This window comes from Magallana gigas, chromosome 3 (assembly GCF_963853765.1).
Source record: "Magallana gigas chromosome 3, xbMagGiga1.1, whole genome shotgun sequence".
NCBI classification, from domain to species: Eukaryota; Metazoa; Mollusca; class Bivalvia; order Ostreida; family Ostreidae; genus Magallana; species Magallana gigas.
Window position 1 is genome coordinate 55,411,192 of NC_088855.1, and position 14,568 is coordinate 55,425,759.

A 14,568-nucleotide genomic window follows, 5' to 3' on the forward strand; every position below is an offset into this window, starting at 1 on the left:
CCTGGGATTTCCAACACTGCCTTGATTGTTCGACTCAGTGATATTAGGACACCTGTTAAGGACTTTTCCTTCCATTTAAGATTAGACAGTGTATTGATCCAAACATTTCTACCCAAATTCTGGGAACAGCAGAGTCTGGATGATTAATCAGTTTTGTGAGAAGGACTTCAGGTACCTTAATTCTTAAGTTTGGCAAGCACTCAGGGAGCAAGACAATAGAGATACAGACCCCCTGGATGTGCAGACAGATTATTAAATCAATTAACTGACATCAATTAACCAGTTCACTGATCATTCATTGGATTATCTTTATTGGACCAACATCACTCAGGCTGACACAGATATCACAGAACTATCTAATAGACACCATCTATGACACAGATATCAATTAATTGTCTATTATAGACTATGAAATTATCTAACTGGCACTATCTATGACATTGAAATTGCTGAACAATTTTAGGAATGACATAATCAATGACCAGATATCACATTTGCTAAGAAATAGACACCTCCTTGACTCAAATACCTATACTATACTTCTTCTTTACACCTTCTAAGTCATGGATATTACTTTAATATCTGAAGGAAATATCCCATAAAACATGGAGATATTACTGTACTATCTATTAATTCCCTTTCTGTACAATCAGATATCAATGTTATATGTACAGTTGAACTTTGATATCTCAGACACTGATATCTCAAAAACAGTGGATTTGTCTAAGTGATTTTTAAGTCCCAACCATTTATGTTTTAAGCATTTTACCCTCATATCTCGAAAACTTGGATATCTCAAAGTTTTTAAACAGTCCTATCTGGTTCGAGATAATGAAGTTTGACTGTATTACTTACCTCCCTGTTACTTCAGATATCAATGATATATCCTGAACATTCAGATATCACTGAATTATCAACTAGTTACCTGCATTGATATACAGATACACTAGTATCTATCAGTTATCTTCCTCTACATTTAGATATCAGTAATTGTACATTAATGGCCTTCCTGTACAATTAGATATCACTGTAGAATCTATAAGTTATCTTTTTGTCCATTCAGATATCGCCGTACTTTATATTAGTTACCTTTCTTTAAAATATCACTTTAAAATCTAGTACTAATCTTCTGCAAAATTGCAGACATAACTATGAATTAGTTACTTTTTTGTACATTTAGATATCACTGTCCTATCTATAAGTTACCTTCAAATTCATTCAGATATCAATTTTTTCACAATTTATTACCCTTTTTGTTCACTCAAATATACACTGTGCTATCTAAAAAATTAGTTCTTTTATTGTTTATTGAGATATCCCTCGATTATCTAATAGTAACTTTGTAGATTCAGATATCACTGTAGTTTTAAAAACCCCATTGTACATTTAGATATCACTGTACTATCCATTAGATACCCACCTGTACATCCAGATAATAATGTACTATTTGATGTTGAATGGACATCATAAAAGTCAAGTAAATTATTGCATTGACATGTATTAATGCACTTTGCAGAATTATAGATATTAACAAACACATTTAAAACCAAGAGGTTTTTGTATTTTCAAGTAGACGTCTTTTTGTCAATCAGATAAAGTAGATTTGTTACTGAAACTTACTACCCCTCAAAAGCCAAATTCAAGAAAGAAATCACCAAACATAAAGCTTCCACAGATCGGTAAAGGACGACAGGTTGGCAGTGTTATCATTAATTACTGCACTAAGCAGGTAATGATTGGCTGTAATTGACTGATACACAGATCATTAGATCAGGGTGTCTCATACGGAATGACACAGTCTTTCTGAATGTTCTACAAATTAACCACACTTATATATTATTTAAAGTTTTCGACACGACTAAAATGGGGGTTTGTATGATACAAGTATTTCCTGAGTGGGTTTTTTTGTCTGTCTGACAAGATAACCTAAACATAACTTCAAAAAGTCCTTGTAAAATTTTCCTAACAATCTATAGAAATAATTGCACATAACCCTGACCCTTACATACTAGACTTTCTACTCATTACAAGAACCTGTACTGCGAACTTATTTAACAAAACCAAACTACATGTATATATTATTAGAAATTGAAGGTGAAAAAAATAATTAGTTTAAAATTATCATAATTATGAGCATTTAAATTCATATTTTAATTGATTTATGCAGATATATATGATAATTCTGTCAAATATTTTGATTGTATCGTCATTTCATAGAGTTGGAATACTTTTTAAAAAATTCTTTCATAAAGAACATTGCGGTATTTGGTAAAGGTTTTCAAGGGCTAGGATCATTGAATTAATTAAAACTTTAGATAAGAGTAAGCATTTTGAATAACATTTGTTCCCAAAACTCAAACTTTACAAATACTGCATACACAGGGGATCAGAGCCTAGGAAGTATGCTTAATATGTGTTTGATAAAATTTTAAATGTCTTCTCAGCACTTTATTCTATTATTATTGTAAATATTTCCTTCAAACGTTGATTCACAAATAAATGAAACATAGAAAGAGGTAACAATGTTGATACTCTTCATTGAATATGATTATTGTCTAAACACATAAACTGCTTAAATGTTCGAACAAAAAGTTTACTATATTTCTAGACTGTTGCTTTGAAATTTTCCCATTCTTTGCTGCAGTCTGACTGTATAAGAAATATTTGTCATATTTGGTGTTACAGATCTTTGTATCCTCCCTCAACATGTTGACGCAGTCATAACCAGTAATAAAAAAACAAACTTAAAATCTTACAGAGAAACTTTTAAATGCCAAATTCCTTTCAAGAGTTTCTTTTCATATTAAAGCAAATTTTTGAACTTCATGACTTAAAAGAACTCTTTCTTACACTAATCTGACCCTGGGTGAGCATACTAGTGCTAGAGAATACAATGGACAGCTCCAAGGATAGGAGTACTAGAGAACCCACCATTGCGGTCCTGTTTGAGTTTAGAACCCACCATTGCGGTCCTGTTTGAATTTAGAACCCACCATTGCGGTCCTGTTTGAATTTAGAACCCACCATTGCGGTCCTGTTTGAATTTAGAACCCACCATTGCGGTCCTGTTTGAATTTAGAACCCACCATTGCAGTCCTGTTTGAATTTAGAACCCACCATTGCGGTCCTGTTTGAATTTAGAACCCACCATTGCGGTCCTGTTTGAATTTAGAACCCACCATTGTGGTCCTGTTTGAATTTAGAACCCACCAATGCAGTCCTGTTTGAATTTAGAACCCACCATTGTGGTCCTGTTTGAATTTAGAACCCACCAATGCAGTCCTGTTTGAATTTAGAACCCACCATTGCAGTCCTGTTTGAATTTAGAACCCACCATTGCGGTCCTGTTTGAGTTTAGAACCCACCATTTCAGTCCTGTTTAAGTTTAGAACCCACCATTGCAGTCCTGTTTGAGTTTAGAACCCACCATGGCAGTCCTGTTTGAGTTTAGAACCCACCATTGCAGTCCTGTTTGAGTTTAGAACCCACCATTGCAGTCCTGTTTAAGTTTAGAACCCACCATGGCAGTCCTGTTTGAGTTTAGAACCCACCATTGCAGTCCTGTTTGAGTTTAGAACCCACCATTGCAGTCCTGTTTGAGTTTAGAACCCACCATTTCAGTCCTGTTTAAGTTTAGAACCCACCATTGCAGTCCTGTTTGAGTTTAGAACCCACCATTGCAGTCCTGTTTGAGTTTAGAACCCACCATTGTGGTCCTGTTTGAATTTAGAACCCACCAATGCAGTCCTGTTTGAATTTAGAACCCACCATTGCGGTCCTGTTTGAGTTTAGAACCCACCATTGTGGTCCTGTTTAAGTTTAGAACCCACCATTGCGTTCCTGTTTGAGTTTAGAACCCACCATTGCGGTCCTGTTTGAGTTTAGAACCCACCATTGCGGTCCTGTTTGAGTTTAGAACCCACCATTGCAGTCCTGTTTGAGTTTAGAACCCACCATTGCAGTCCTGTTTGAATTTAGAACCCACCATTGCAGTCCTGTTTGAGTTTATGTCCTTTGTGAGCTGATTATACAGCTCTGGGTGACAGTGGACACTATAAGGCCTCACTGTTCTGGTCCTATTTAATGAGTTTATGCCCTGTGTGGGCTGATTATACAGCCCCTGGGTGACAGGGAACTATTAGACTCACCGTTCTGGTCCTGTTTGAGCGAGTCAATCTCGGACTTGAGCTGGTCATTCTCGGTCTCGAGCTCCTGTATGAGTGCCTCCCGCTCGTCCGACAGATGCCTGATGTGCTCAACATAGTTCTCCACTTCCTGCATCTCGGCCGTCTGAGCAAGTTTGAGTTTCTCCTCATTTTCAATGGCTCGCTGAAGGTCTGTCTGTAACACAAGAAAACAAACTGTGTGAAATTATGGTATCAATAGTAAAACATACTATGGTTTTAATATTAATCATTGACATTATTTACTTTGGTAGATTTTATTTATAAGTTAATCCAAAAAGTTGAATTAAGGCCATTTGGTAAGTACCAGTACATGCTCTGTATTAAGAAAAGTAACAAAATAAAATGTTTATTGTTGGGGACATTAATACCACAAATTCATGTATCCTACATGTATACTGTAAATTCCTAATTAAATGTGAGGAATTATATCCGTGTAAAATTGCGAAAAGCCTGTCTCGCAAATTTTAAAATCTCGCTTTTCATTTTCGGAACCATGTAAACTACATGAAACTATAATAAATTTTCAGCATTCGCAATATTAGGTTCTCGCAATTTGATGGAAAACTGTTCAATCGCGGAATTAAGCACTCGAGTAAAATAAGGAATCTACAGTAAACTGTGGATTGAATTACAGTACCTATATGATATATATAATTAAAAATTGATGCCCATGAATGATAAAGAAACTACAGTAATCTTAATTACCTCTGAAATGTATATTGTAGAGTATTGATACTTACAGACCACATTTGGTTCTAGCTTTGATGAATGGGTTATTATTAGAGCTTCAATCATATTTTTGATGAAGACAGAAATTGATCCCTACCAGTGGCCACAAATAAATAAGGTTGATTGTAACAGTTATAAATTTGTAAATACTCCAGTCTATGCTATCAAGATCAATTTCCAACCTTTCTCTGTTCATTTTAAATTTGTTTTTCTTGAGGATGTAGTTTTTAGTGTATGCCAGCCCAGGTAATGAATGGAGTATGACCCACATTGTTGACACAAAATAGCAAGGATTTTTGGATCAGTTTCTCTAATCCCTCTTAAGAAGCCATTTAATTTCAATTGTTTCCTGTTAAGAGTTCCAGCATTACACACTCCAATTTCTTACGATAAGCTTAAAATTCAAACCTCAAGAAAGACCATATTCATAGACATGACCAGTAAGAGCTGAGGTAACAGAATATATTGTGTGTGGGTCCTTTAATCTACCCGAGACCTCTACAGGCCGAGGCCCATTGTAACCGTAATTGTAACTAGGGGGTCATTACACAGTATTGAGTGAACAGGTCTGGACATATCCGGCATGAGGTGAAACTGGGGTGGAACTTGCAACAACCCCCCACCCCCCACCCCACACCTCTGACAGAATGGAGGAGTACCTGCTGAGTGTACACTGTGTCAACAGTGAGCAGTACCCAATCAGATAATGAACAATCCCCAGGCTTTTAAACACCAAATGCTGAATTGCAGCAAATTCCTCGATTCATTGTGAACTGTCGCCTTGGACCGGGTTCAAGAATGTGCTGATCAGAAAGAACTTGACCATAATTTTCTACAACTTTTAAACAAAGACCTGGCCCTAAATACTACTTTGTCAATAGGTGATTTAGGAAAGCAATCACCGAACATGATACATTTCCAATAAGGAGCTGGTTTAGGTTGAGGAGCTTTATAGAAAAAGCAGGTGCTTGCCATTATAACATTTAACTTACAGCTTCCACCCGTCCCAATACACCCAAATACCGGTAAATCAATTTCTTTAATGGCTATGGATGAACAAAAAATTACTTGTATTAATAATACAGAGTTTTAAATTAATTGATCATTTAAAAAGTGCATTGTAAAAATATCTGAGGGATTCAATCTTCAACTATTGAGCATAATTATGTCCATCTGGACATTGAACAGTAAGTACAAGTCAATGAATTTTTAGGTGCTGTTTTCGAAAAATACTTTCATACAATTAGGAATTCCTCGCTATTAATGGAGCTGTCTTATGGAAACTACATTACTATATCCTGTTTATATATATACAAATTGTTTGTGAAGTGATACAAACACCCCTTCCTACCATATTCCCTATCAGCAGATACATGCATCTAGTCTACAACAGCAGACTCATGCACCTAGTTCAAAGGAGACTCATGCACCTTAAATCCACAACAGCAAATACATGCACCCAGTCAATAGCAACAGACTCATGCACCTAGTCCACAGCAGCAGACTCATGCACCTAGTTCAAAGGAGACCCATGCACCTTAAATCCACAACAGCAAATACATGCACCCAGTCAATAGCAACAGACTCATGCACCTAGTCCACAGCAGCAGACTCATGCACCTAGTCCAAAGGAGACTCAAAAATTTAAGAGGCTCTCCATAGTATTTTAATATCAAATGCAGAGGTCTTAAAATTTTACTATTCATTTTTTTTTTTTTACAAACCCTTGATTTCAATTGAAGCTCTAAAATTGTGTTTTTAAGTATTTTACCAATTCAAGCATTATGGTTTTTAGCACAATTATCCTTCAGCATGTACCGGTATTTAAATAGACGTGTGAATAAATATTAAAGAGCCAGTTCTTGTGTGTCAAAGATTCATGATTATGATCAACTAATTACAAACTTTAATGACTTCTCCTAACAAGGTTTTCAAGGAATATAACAAGCTTTAGGACAACCTCTTTGGAGATTTTCTGGAGCATGATCATACAACACTATAACTCACTTATACTAGGATCTCATCTTCTCTTTCTCCTCCCCTTTCAAATATTTACTCCTGTGCATTGATTCTCCACATATACAATAGTTTCTTATTTATCTCTGTGTGCTAATCCCCCCCACCCCCCTCCCCATGCCCCCCAATATTTTTACACTGTAAGCCGATAGAGTCTCCACACACACACACACATAATAACCCCCCCCCCCCCCCTCTCCACCATTTACCTAATGGGTGCTGATTCCCCATTACTATTTATCTACCTCTGTGTGCTGATAGAGTTTTAACACATACAGTAGTTTCTCCTACCAATGCCCCTCCCCCAACTGTTAACCTCTAGGTGCTAATAGAGCCTCCACATATACTGTAGTTTCTCCTCCACTTGCCCCCCCCCCCAACTATTTACCTCTGTGTGCTGATATACCTCCACATAAAAAGTAGTTTCTCCTCCCCTTGCCCCCCCCCCACCCCACCCCCCTAACTATTTACCACTGTGTGCTCATAGCAGAGCCTCCACACATACAGTAGTTTCTCCTACCAATGCCCCTCCCCCAACTGTTAACCTCTAGGTGCTAATAGAGCCTCCACATATACTGTAGTTTCTCCTCCACTTGCCCCCCCCCCCCCAACTATTTACCTCTGTGTGCTGATATACCTCCACACAAAAAGTAGTTTCTCCTCCCCTTGTCCCCCCCACCCCACCCCCCTAACTATTTACCACTGTGTGCTCATAGCAGAGCCTCCACACATACAGTAGTTTCTCCTCCCAATGCCCCCCCCCCCCCTAGCCATTTACCTCTGTGTGCTGATACAGTCTCCACACATACAGTAGTTTCTCCTCCTCTGGACATTGAGCACTGATTCCATCGTCCACAAGTTTCCTGTCAATCTCTTTACGAATGTCCGACGGACTGTCCTAAAATTCAAGTTTAATATTATTGTCTAAAATCAGCATGATAAAATAAACAAAAATCAAAATGCAAAATCTACTGGCTGTAATAAAATCATAAACATGGGGTTGGAAATTAAAAATTATTTATGGCCTCTTATTAAAGTTTACTTTCAAACATTTTTGATAATCAAAAAATAATCTTTGAAAGGTTGTAAAAAAAAAAAATCAATGTACATGGGGATGCTATTAAAAGTTTCTTCTGAAGCTAGAGAGACAGATCTGGTTACACTTCACTGGCTCAAATAAATATGCAATATGCTGGTAGACGGACGTCTCGGCCCAACGACACCTCGGCCCAGGGCGGTTGACACCTCGGCCCAGACGGGTCGGCCCAAAACTATTGACACCTCGGCCCATGTACAAGACACCTCGGCCCACAGAAATTTTCAGTTAAAAATATGTACAAGACTCCTCGGCCCAAAAAAACTTTACGAGTTAGCATTTTAAATTATAAACAGGGGCAGTGTGTGTGTGTGTGTGTTACTATATCTATATATAGTCATTTATGTCGTACATATTTGTATTAAAATAATAACGGTTTGTGTCTTGATTCAATTTAGCTAAATGTATGTTGTAAATTTTGAATTTACAACATGACATAAATATAGAAGTTCATTAAGAAATATTTTTATCTTTATGAAATGTATCATATATTATATTGGAAAACTCCATTGTTAAATGTTCATCAGGTTATATATGTATCTTATATCAACAATGATTCTTAAAATATCAATATGTGTATCTGTTTAATTGGATGGTCACGCGTCTCAATTTTTTTAAAACTTGTCGACAGCAATAGAAATTACATCGATAGGCGCATGCCCCTCGGACATCAGGTCAAACCTTAATGTGGCTGAAAAAAAAACCCAACAACAACAACAAAAACTTACAACTGTTTTCGATAAATAATATTTTAGTCACAAATTATATATATCATATAATTTATATTTATAATAAAATAAAAATAAAACATGAAAACATTGAAATTTTATTTTAATTCTGCTTGAGCCGAGGTGTCTTTTGCTTGAGCCGAGATGTATTTTGCTTGAGCCGGGGTGTCTCAAAATTTGGGCCGACCCGTCTTGGCCGAGGAGTCCTGGGGCCGAGGTGTCCTGGGGCCGAGGTGTCGTTGGGCCGAGGTGTCTGACATTCAATATGCTTTAAGAAATTATTTGTCCTGGATAAAGCAATGACATTCAGCTCTCTGTAAATAATCCTGCAATATCATTGCAGGTGCTTGTAATTTTATGTCATTGGACATCATAGCAACTTCCCTTTCTTATAAATGGAATTTTGTGCTAAATGTTGTAAAACCTTTTCACCAAAGATTCCTCTTGAATATTAAAGCACAACAAAAATAAGTCAATCATTAAAAGAAAGCTAAATGAGGGTTTCACATTAAGGACATTCCCTCGGAACAGGTGGACTAATACTGTACTTACAATGAAATATTTCAGTGTAGGCGACTGCATTCAAACTTTTTGTGTTCACATACTTAAATTCCTAATTCACAGAGAAAGCTTGCAAATAAACATCCAGATATATCCCACACAGTAGTAACTGTGTACACTAGTCTAATCCATCGGTACAGTTCTGGGCTCTGTTAACCTGGTTCTTGGATTTCCATTACTCTATCCCTCAGAACACCACCCGATCACTGGACACTGTTATTTTTGACCTTCTAACTCTATCCCTCAGAACACCACCCGATCACTGGACACTGTTATTTTTGACCTTCTAACGTGTCATAATGGTGGCTGATTTCACTGCCAGCAGATTAAGTTTCTTAGTCACATGGCCTAATATTAAAGCCAGTATTAATCTTTATAATCCCCCAGAACACAATGAGCATAGTGCTGATTTGTCGACAGTAGTATAAATAGAATAGACTGGGTGATCTAATGTTTACCTCACAGAACTCAGCATGGGCACCCAGTGTCTGGGTCCTAGGAGTTTTGGAGTACCTTACAAAATACATGTATATACCAGTAATAAACCCACACAACTTCAGCCAAACTAATAGTTCAAAGGTCATTTCACATTTCATATATTTTGTTTCTTTACAAGCAGTGCAATATAATCCAACCTGTTAAGTGTTATCCATATTTGGTCTATTGAAAAGTTTTTCAATGTTACAGTAATTGTCTCTCTCAAAATACTTGAGATTTATTGTATACTTGCATTATTCTGCAAGATTTAAGTTATACAGTACTATTCTGTAAATTAAACAGGAATGTATTCACTAGTAGAAAAGACTGTGCTTCTATTTATACTCTGAGGCAATTATATCAAGGTCATTTGAATTCAAGAAATCTACCAGTTTTGTTGAACTTCTTTGATCACTTTTGTACTTTGTAAAAAAAAAAAGATCACTGTACACTACTTGTGGTAATCCTGTGCTTTATCAAAGAAGTCTAGTCATTAAATTTGAGTACATGTGCCATAATGCGCAGTACAGTCACTGTGGGTAGCATAATTTACAAAAACTATGCCAGGTCACTCAAACTCTGAAATTCCTACACTGACTGTGTTTGTCTCATTAACATCGCTAAAAAAATATATAGGCTAAAGAGACTAACAAACTTGTTAACTGGTCAAATCAGCAATAATAACAGTGGTTTATTTCATGTAAATCATTAATGGCATAATAATCAGTTAATTTAAAGGTGTAGCCCCACTGGAATTGTCCCTCCCTCTATGATAATCAGGGTATTATCAGGTTCTTGTTTGTTTCTGCCATAAATAAACTGGTGTAGCGATAAATTTCAAGTGTTCTTAGGGTTGATGTCCCTAGGACACATGGTTCTGGCATTTTAATCCACAAATTTATCATGTTCATAGCAGGAAATTTGTAGTTGATTGATTAAATGCTATCAAATCTCATCAGTCACAGCACAGTAATAATACAACACATAAACACACTGTCTGAGTATAATACATGCAGACTGCAAGCAAGCCTGCATAAGCAGATACAGACAAGTGTAGACTTCATACCAAAGTTCATTTATCTGGGAGTAACACAAATCCATGTCAGCCCAGTGTTCAACACTTCTCAGAAACCAGCAAAGCAACTAAGATACCAGCAGAAACTGATACAATATACTAAATATTACTAGGATACAATATACTATTACTAGCAAATTTGACCTGCTGTTTTTCAACCAAGAAAATAATAAGATATTGTTCAGGTCATACCACAATAGTGGATCATTTTCTACCTTGAAGTTGTTTAGGGAATTTGAACAAGAACAAAGTAATGTATGTTCATTTCATGCAATAATAATTGAAATCCTAAGGGGAAAAAAATTAGGAGTGATTCAACAAGAATCGTAACATATTTGAATTAATTAGGCACATTTTTTTGCGTCTGTTTATTTCCCTATTATCCTTAACCTTCAACACTAACATCAAATAAATGAACACAGTGTTTCTGTGTTCAACAAAGTATTTAATAATTTTAATTAACAATAATCCATCATAAAACATATAACCTATAATGATTTCTCCAATACTCCCCATGATATTGCTTATTTTGTCAATAATAACAACTCTAGCTGTGGAGTGGTTTGGGAGCCATGAGCATGGTGAATTAGTATCAAAACTTTCAGCAAATGGACAGATATTACATAAACCACAATCCTTGCATTGCAGCTTTAAGCGATATATAGTATTCCTCATTTCAACGAATTTTACAGTTGTGCAGTGTACACTAAATCTGAAAATCCTATGAAAGGTACAGATTAATCAATAAGCGTTTAGCCTGCACTTTTGACATGGGTGTCTGAACACGCTTAGTGTGTTTGTCAACAAACGTTATGCGGTGTTGCTCAAATCACTTACCAATAGTCTGGGAGTCTCGGGCGCTGCCATTCCTGGGTTTCACCCACAATGCATAATCTGAAATTCTTTCCGTTTCACCACAGACACTGAATATCCATCACTTAATTCTCAAACAATTAACATTCTGAAAACAGTAGATCACTGTGCCGTCTACCACCCATGAACGCCGCCATTTTCAAACAATCGATGCTAAGTCCAGAATATTCCTACGCATTTCCGGTAAAGATTGCCAAATTAAGTATATAACAAAGAAATGCGATGGATTGCATATCTTTTTTCTGATTGAACAAATTTAATATCGTCAGTATATTTATAGGAATGTGTATTTCTGTATACTGGGAACTATATTTTACAAAAGACTAAAGGACCGATAACTCCGATCTCGGCGATGGCATATCAAGGTGCGCGACTGAATTTACCTCTCCTAGTTATTGTAGCACTCATAATCAGAATAATGAGGCTCTATGTAGAAAAATAAATGAGCACGAAGATGCATATTTTTTGGCAAGCTAATTGCAAATTTCGATATTTTTGTATTTATCGATATGTTTATTTAAAATAAATTAAAATTCTAAAGTAGATTCAAATTTTTATATTTAAAACAAATATTTGGATGTTGATTTTTGGAAAGAGGCATTCCAAGGTAAAACACATGCAAAATATTGCTGAAAAATGTTTATACTTTTTCAATATATTTGCATGATTTCAAGCTGTAAAACATATGATCCAAACGAACCCCAAGTTAAAAGTTTGCGTGCACGTAAATTAAAGCGAGTTATAGTGTATTGAAAATATTATGATAAAGAAACATTTTCCTCACTGAACAACACATGCAGTATTCTGCAATATCACATATGATAAGAGTAAAATTTGTCCCTTGATATATGAATTACATATAGAAGAGGATTTTATAATTATGTATATACAGCGTTTTATTTGACTCAGTGTTTCAGTGTTTTGGTTGTCCATCCAAACAAAAACAAAAAATTAAAAATTCAGACCAGTGAAGTACAGATGATCCAAGTAGTTGATATGAATTACTGTCGTTAAATTCAAGTATAAATATTATTTAGTCATTAACGATTCTGTATTGACTTGGGGGGATTCAGTTGTATACCACACAGTATTAATCAACTTCAATGCAATGTTTGATGAGAAAGAAGATACAGGTATTAAGGAGATATGTGATCGCCGACCCAAACAATTCTCCCGCGACGAGTCCATTCTTACCAATGATACATGTAAGTCTTCTGCTGGCGTGGATTGGCCGCGATGATGTAATACATGAAGATAAAAGATATCATTATGTTTGTTAATTTCTTTTTCTCTTTTGTAAATCCTGCTTTTCTTATACTTTTGTATATAATTCTTCTGACCTCATGTAATATTATGTGTTTTGAGTGAAAATAAATTAATTGGAACTTGAACCTTATGTACCACGAATGCATTTAATAAAGGCATCCCTTTCAATTTTTATTTATTAGTAAAGTGTTTCGTGGGACGAGACAGTGAACAATTAAATTCTATTCAATCTCCAACAAAATCGTCGATCTAAATCCCTTTATTTATATGAACTTGGTATTTTCTCCTTTATTTCTACAAATAATGCAAATATAACAACAAGAATACAATTTTCGAAATATGGAAAAGTATTAAAAGTCCTTTTACGACTTCATGTATCATGCATGTACCATGATATTCGATATTACAAGTAATACTTTACACCTCCTAACAGTAATTGTACACTTTAACTTCATGTATTAATTAAATAACAATATTAATTTATTTATTAATGTAAACAATAAAATGCTTGTTTATAGTTTTACGTATAATATAACGGATACATTCACACCAGAAAAAAGGTAACATATATCTTTTTTTTTTAATAAATAATCTACAAGTTAAAGATAATTCTTGCTTTACATAACTTGAGTTTTGAATTATTTGTGTCAAAGGTATCATATTATGAACATTTCTTTTTACAACAAGCAAAGTAAATCATGAAAAAAATTCAACTTTTCTTTTCATCATTAGAAACTATTACAAATTTTCACACGACTGTGATGTAAGATCTGTCACCAATGTCAGCGTTTGTTCACCCCCAGTTTTGCAATAAACACGTGTTCCATTTTTCCACTCAGGAAATCTTGTTTGTATCTGTTTGAGATAATCCCGAAAGTTTAGCAAGTCACAGCTACATTTTATTGGATTATGTCGTAAGTCTATGATAATAGCGCGAGTTTCCATCAAATATGACGTCATATTCGTTGGAACGTCAACAACTGAATTATTTCGCAAATCAACGTAAAGAGAGTGGTTTTCCATGGGATTTTCAAACTGAAAATGACCGATGCTATTATTAGAGAGATCCATAACTTCCAAAAGCGGAAAATGGGACGGCCAGTTTCTGCCCTTTTCCGGAACAGATGAGAAATTATTAGAAGAAAATGTAGCGACTTTTAGCACAGGATAACGAGTAGCGACAGAACTGTTTTCACGAATATACTGGAATGTTTCCTCTAAATAAACCATGTGCGTGTAATTACAGGAATAATAGGAAGCGATCCTTTGGTTTTGGTGTGCTTTTGGCCCAACAGGGATCCGCGGGAAAGTCCATGTAAGGTTTTTTATGTCCCAAACGACTACCGACTCTTGGCCACAGGCAAAACTTCTGCTGGGACTTTCGTGAAGACTGCGATGTACATGGTCATTTTGATTCTCCTCTATGACACAGTTTGCTATCTTCAAATCCACAATGCTATCGGTGTAGTTCGCAGACGTCTGATACTCGTCGTAAAATCCCTGGATGAGACAGCCCTGGATGTCAAAGACTTTCAGGCTCCTTGCCCTCACTGGCCAGGG

General features: G+C 35.8%; 1 protein-coding gene across 21 annotated transcripts in view; it reads right to left on the reverse strand.

Moving 5' to 3' along the window:
* LOC105346661 (myosin-2 heavy chain) overlaps nt 1–11,906 on the reverse strand; it is a 42,645-nt gene extending 30,739 nt beyond the window's left edge. For 19 of the 21 annotated variants that reach the window (XM_066080456.1, XM_066080470.1, XM_066080463.1 and 16 more), the window contains exons 1-3: nt 11,707–11,905; nt 7,711–7,830; nt 4,149–4,341 (exon numbers count right to left, since the gene is read on the reverse strand). In XM_066080456.1, the coding sequence (XP_065936528.1) occupies nt 4,149–4,341; nt 7,711–7,830; nt 11,707–11,736 (343 nt within the window). In that variant the 5' untranslated portion in view covers nt 11,737–11,905. Of the gene's footprint in view, nt 1–4,148; nt 4,342–7,710; nt 7,831–11,706 lie in introns of all 21 variants that reach the window. The other 2 variants (XM_066080467.1, XM_066080465.1) reach the window with 2 other exon arrangements.
* Between the last annotated feature and the right edge of the window lie 2,662 nt (nt 11,907–14,568).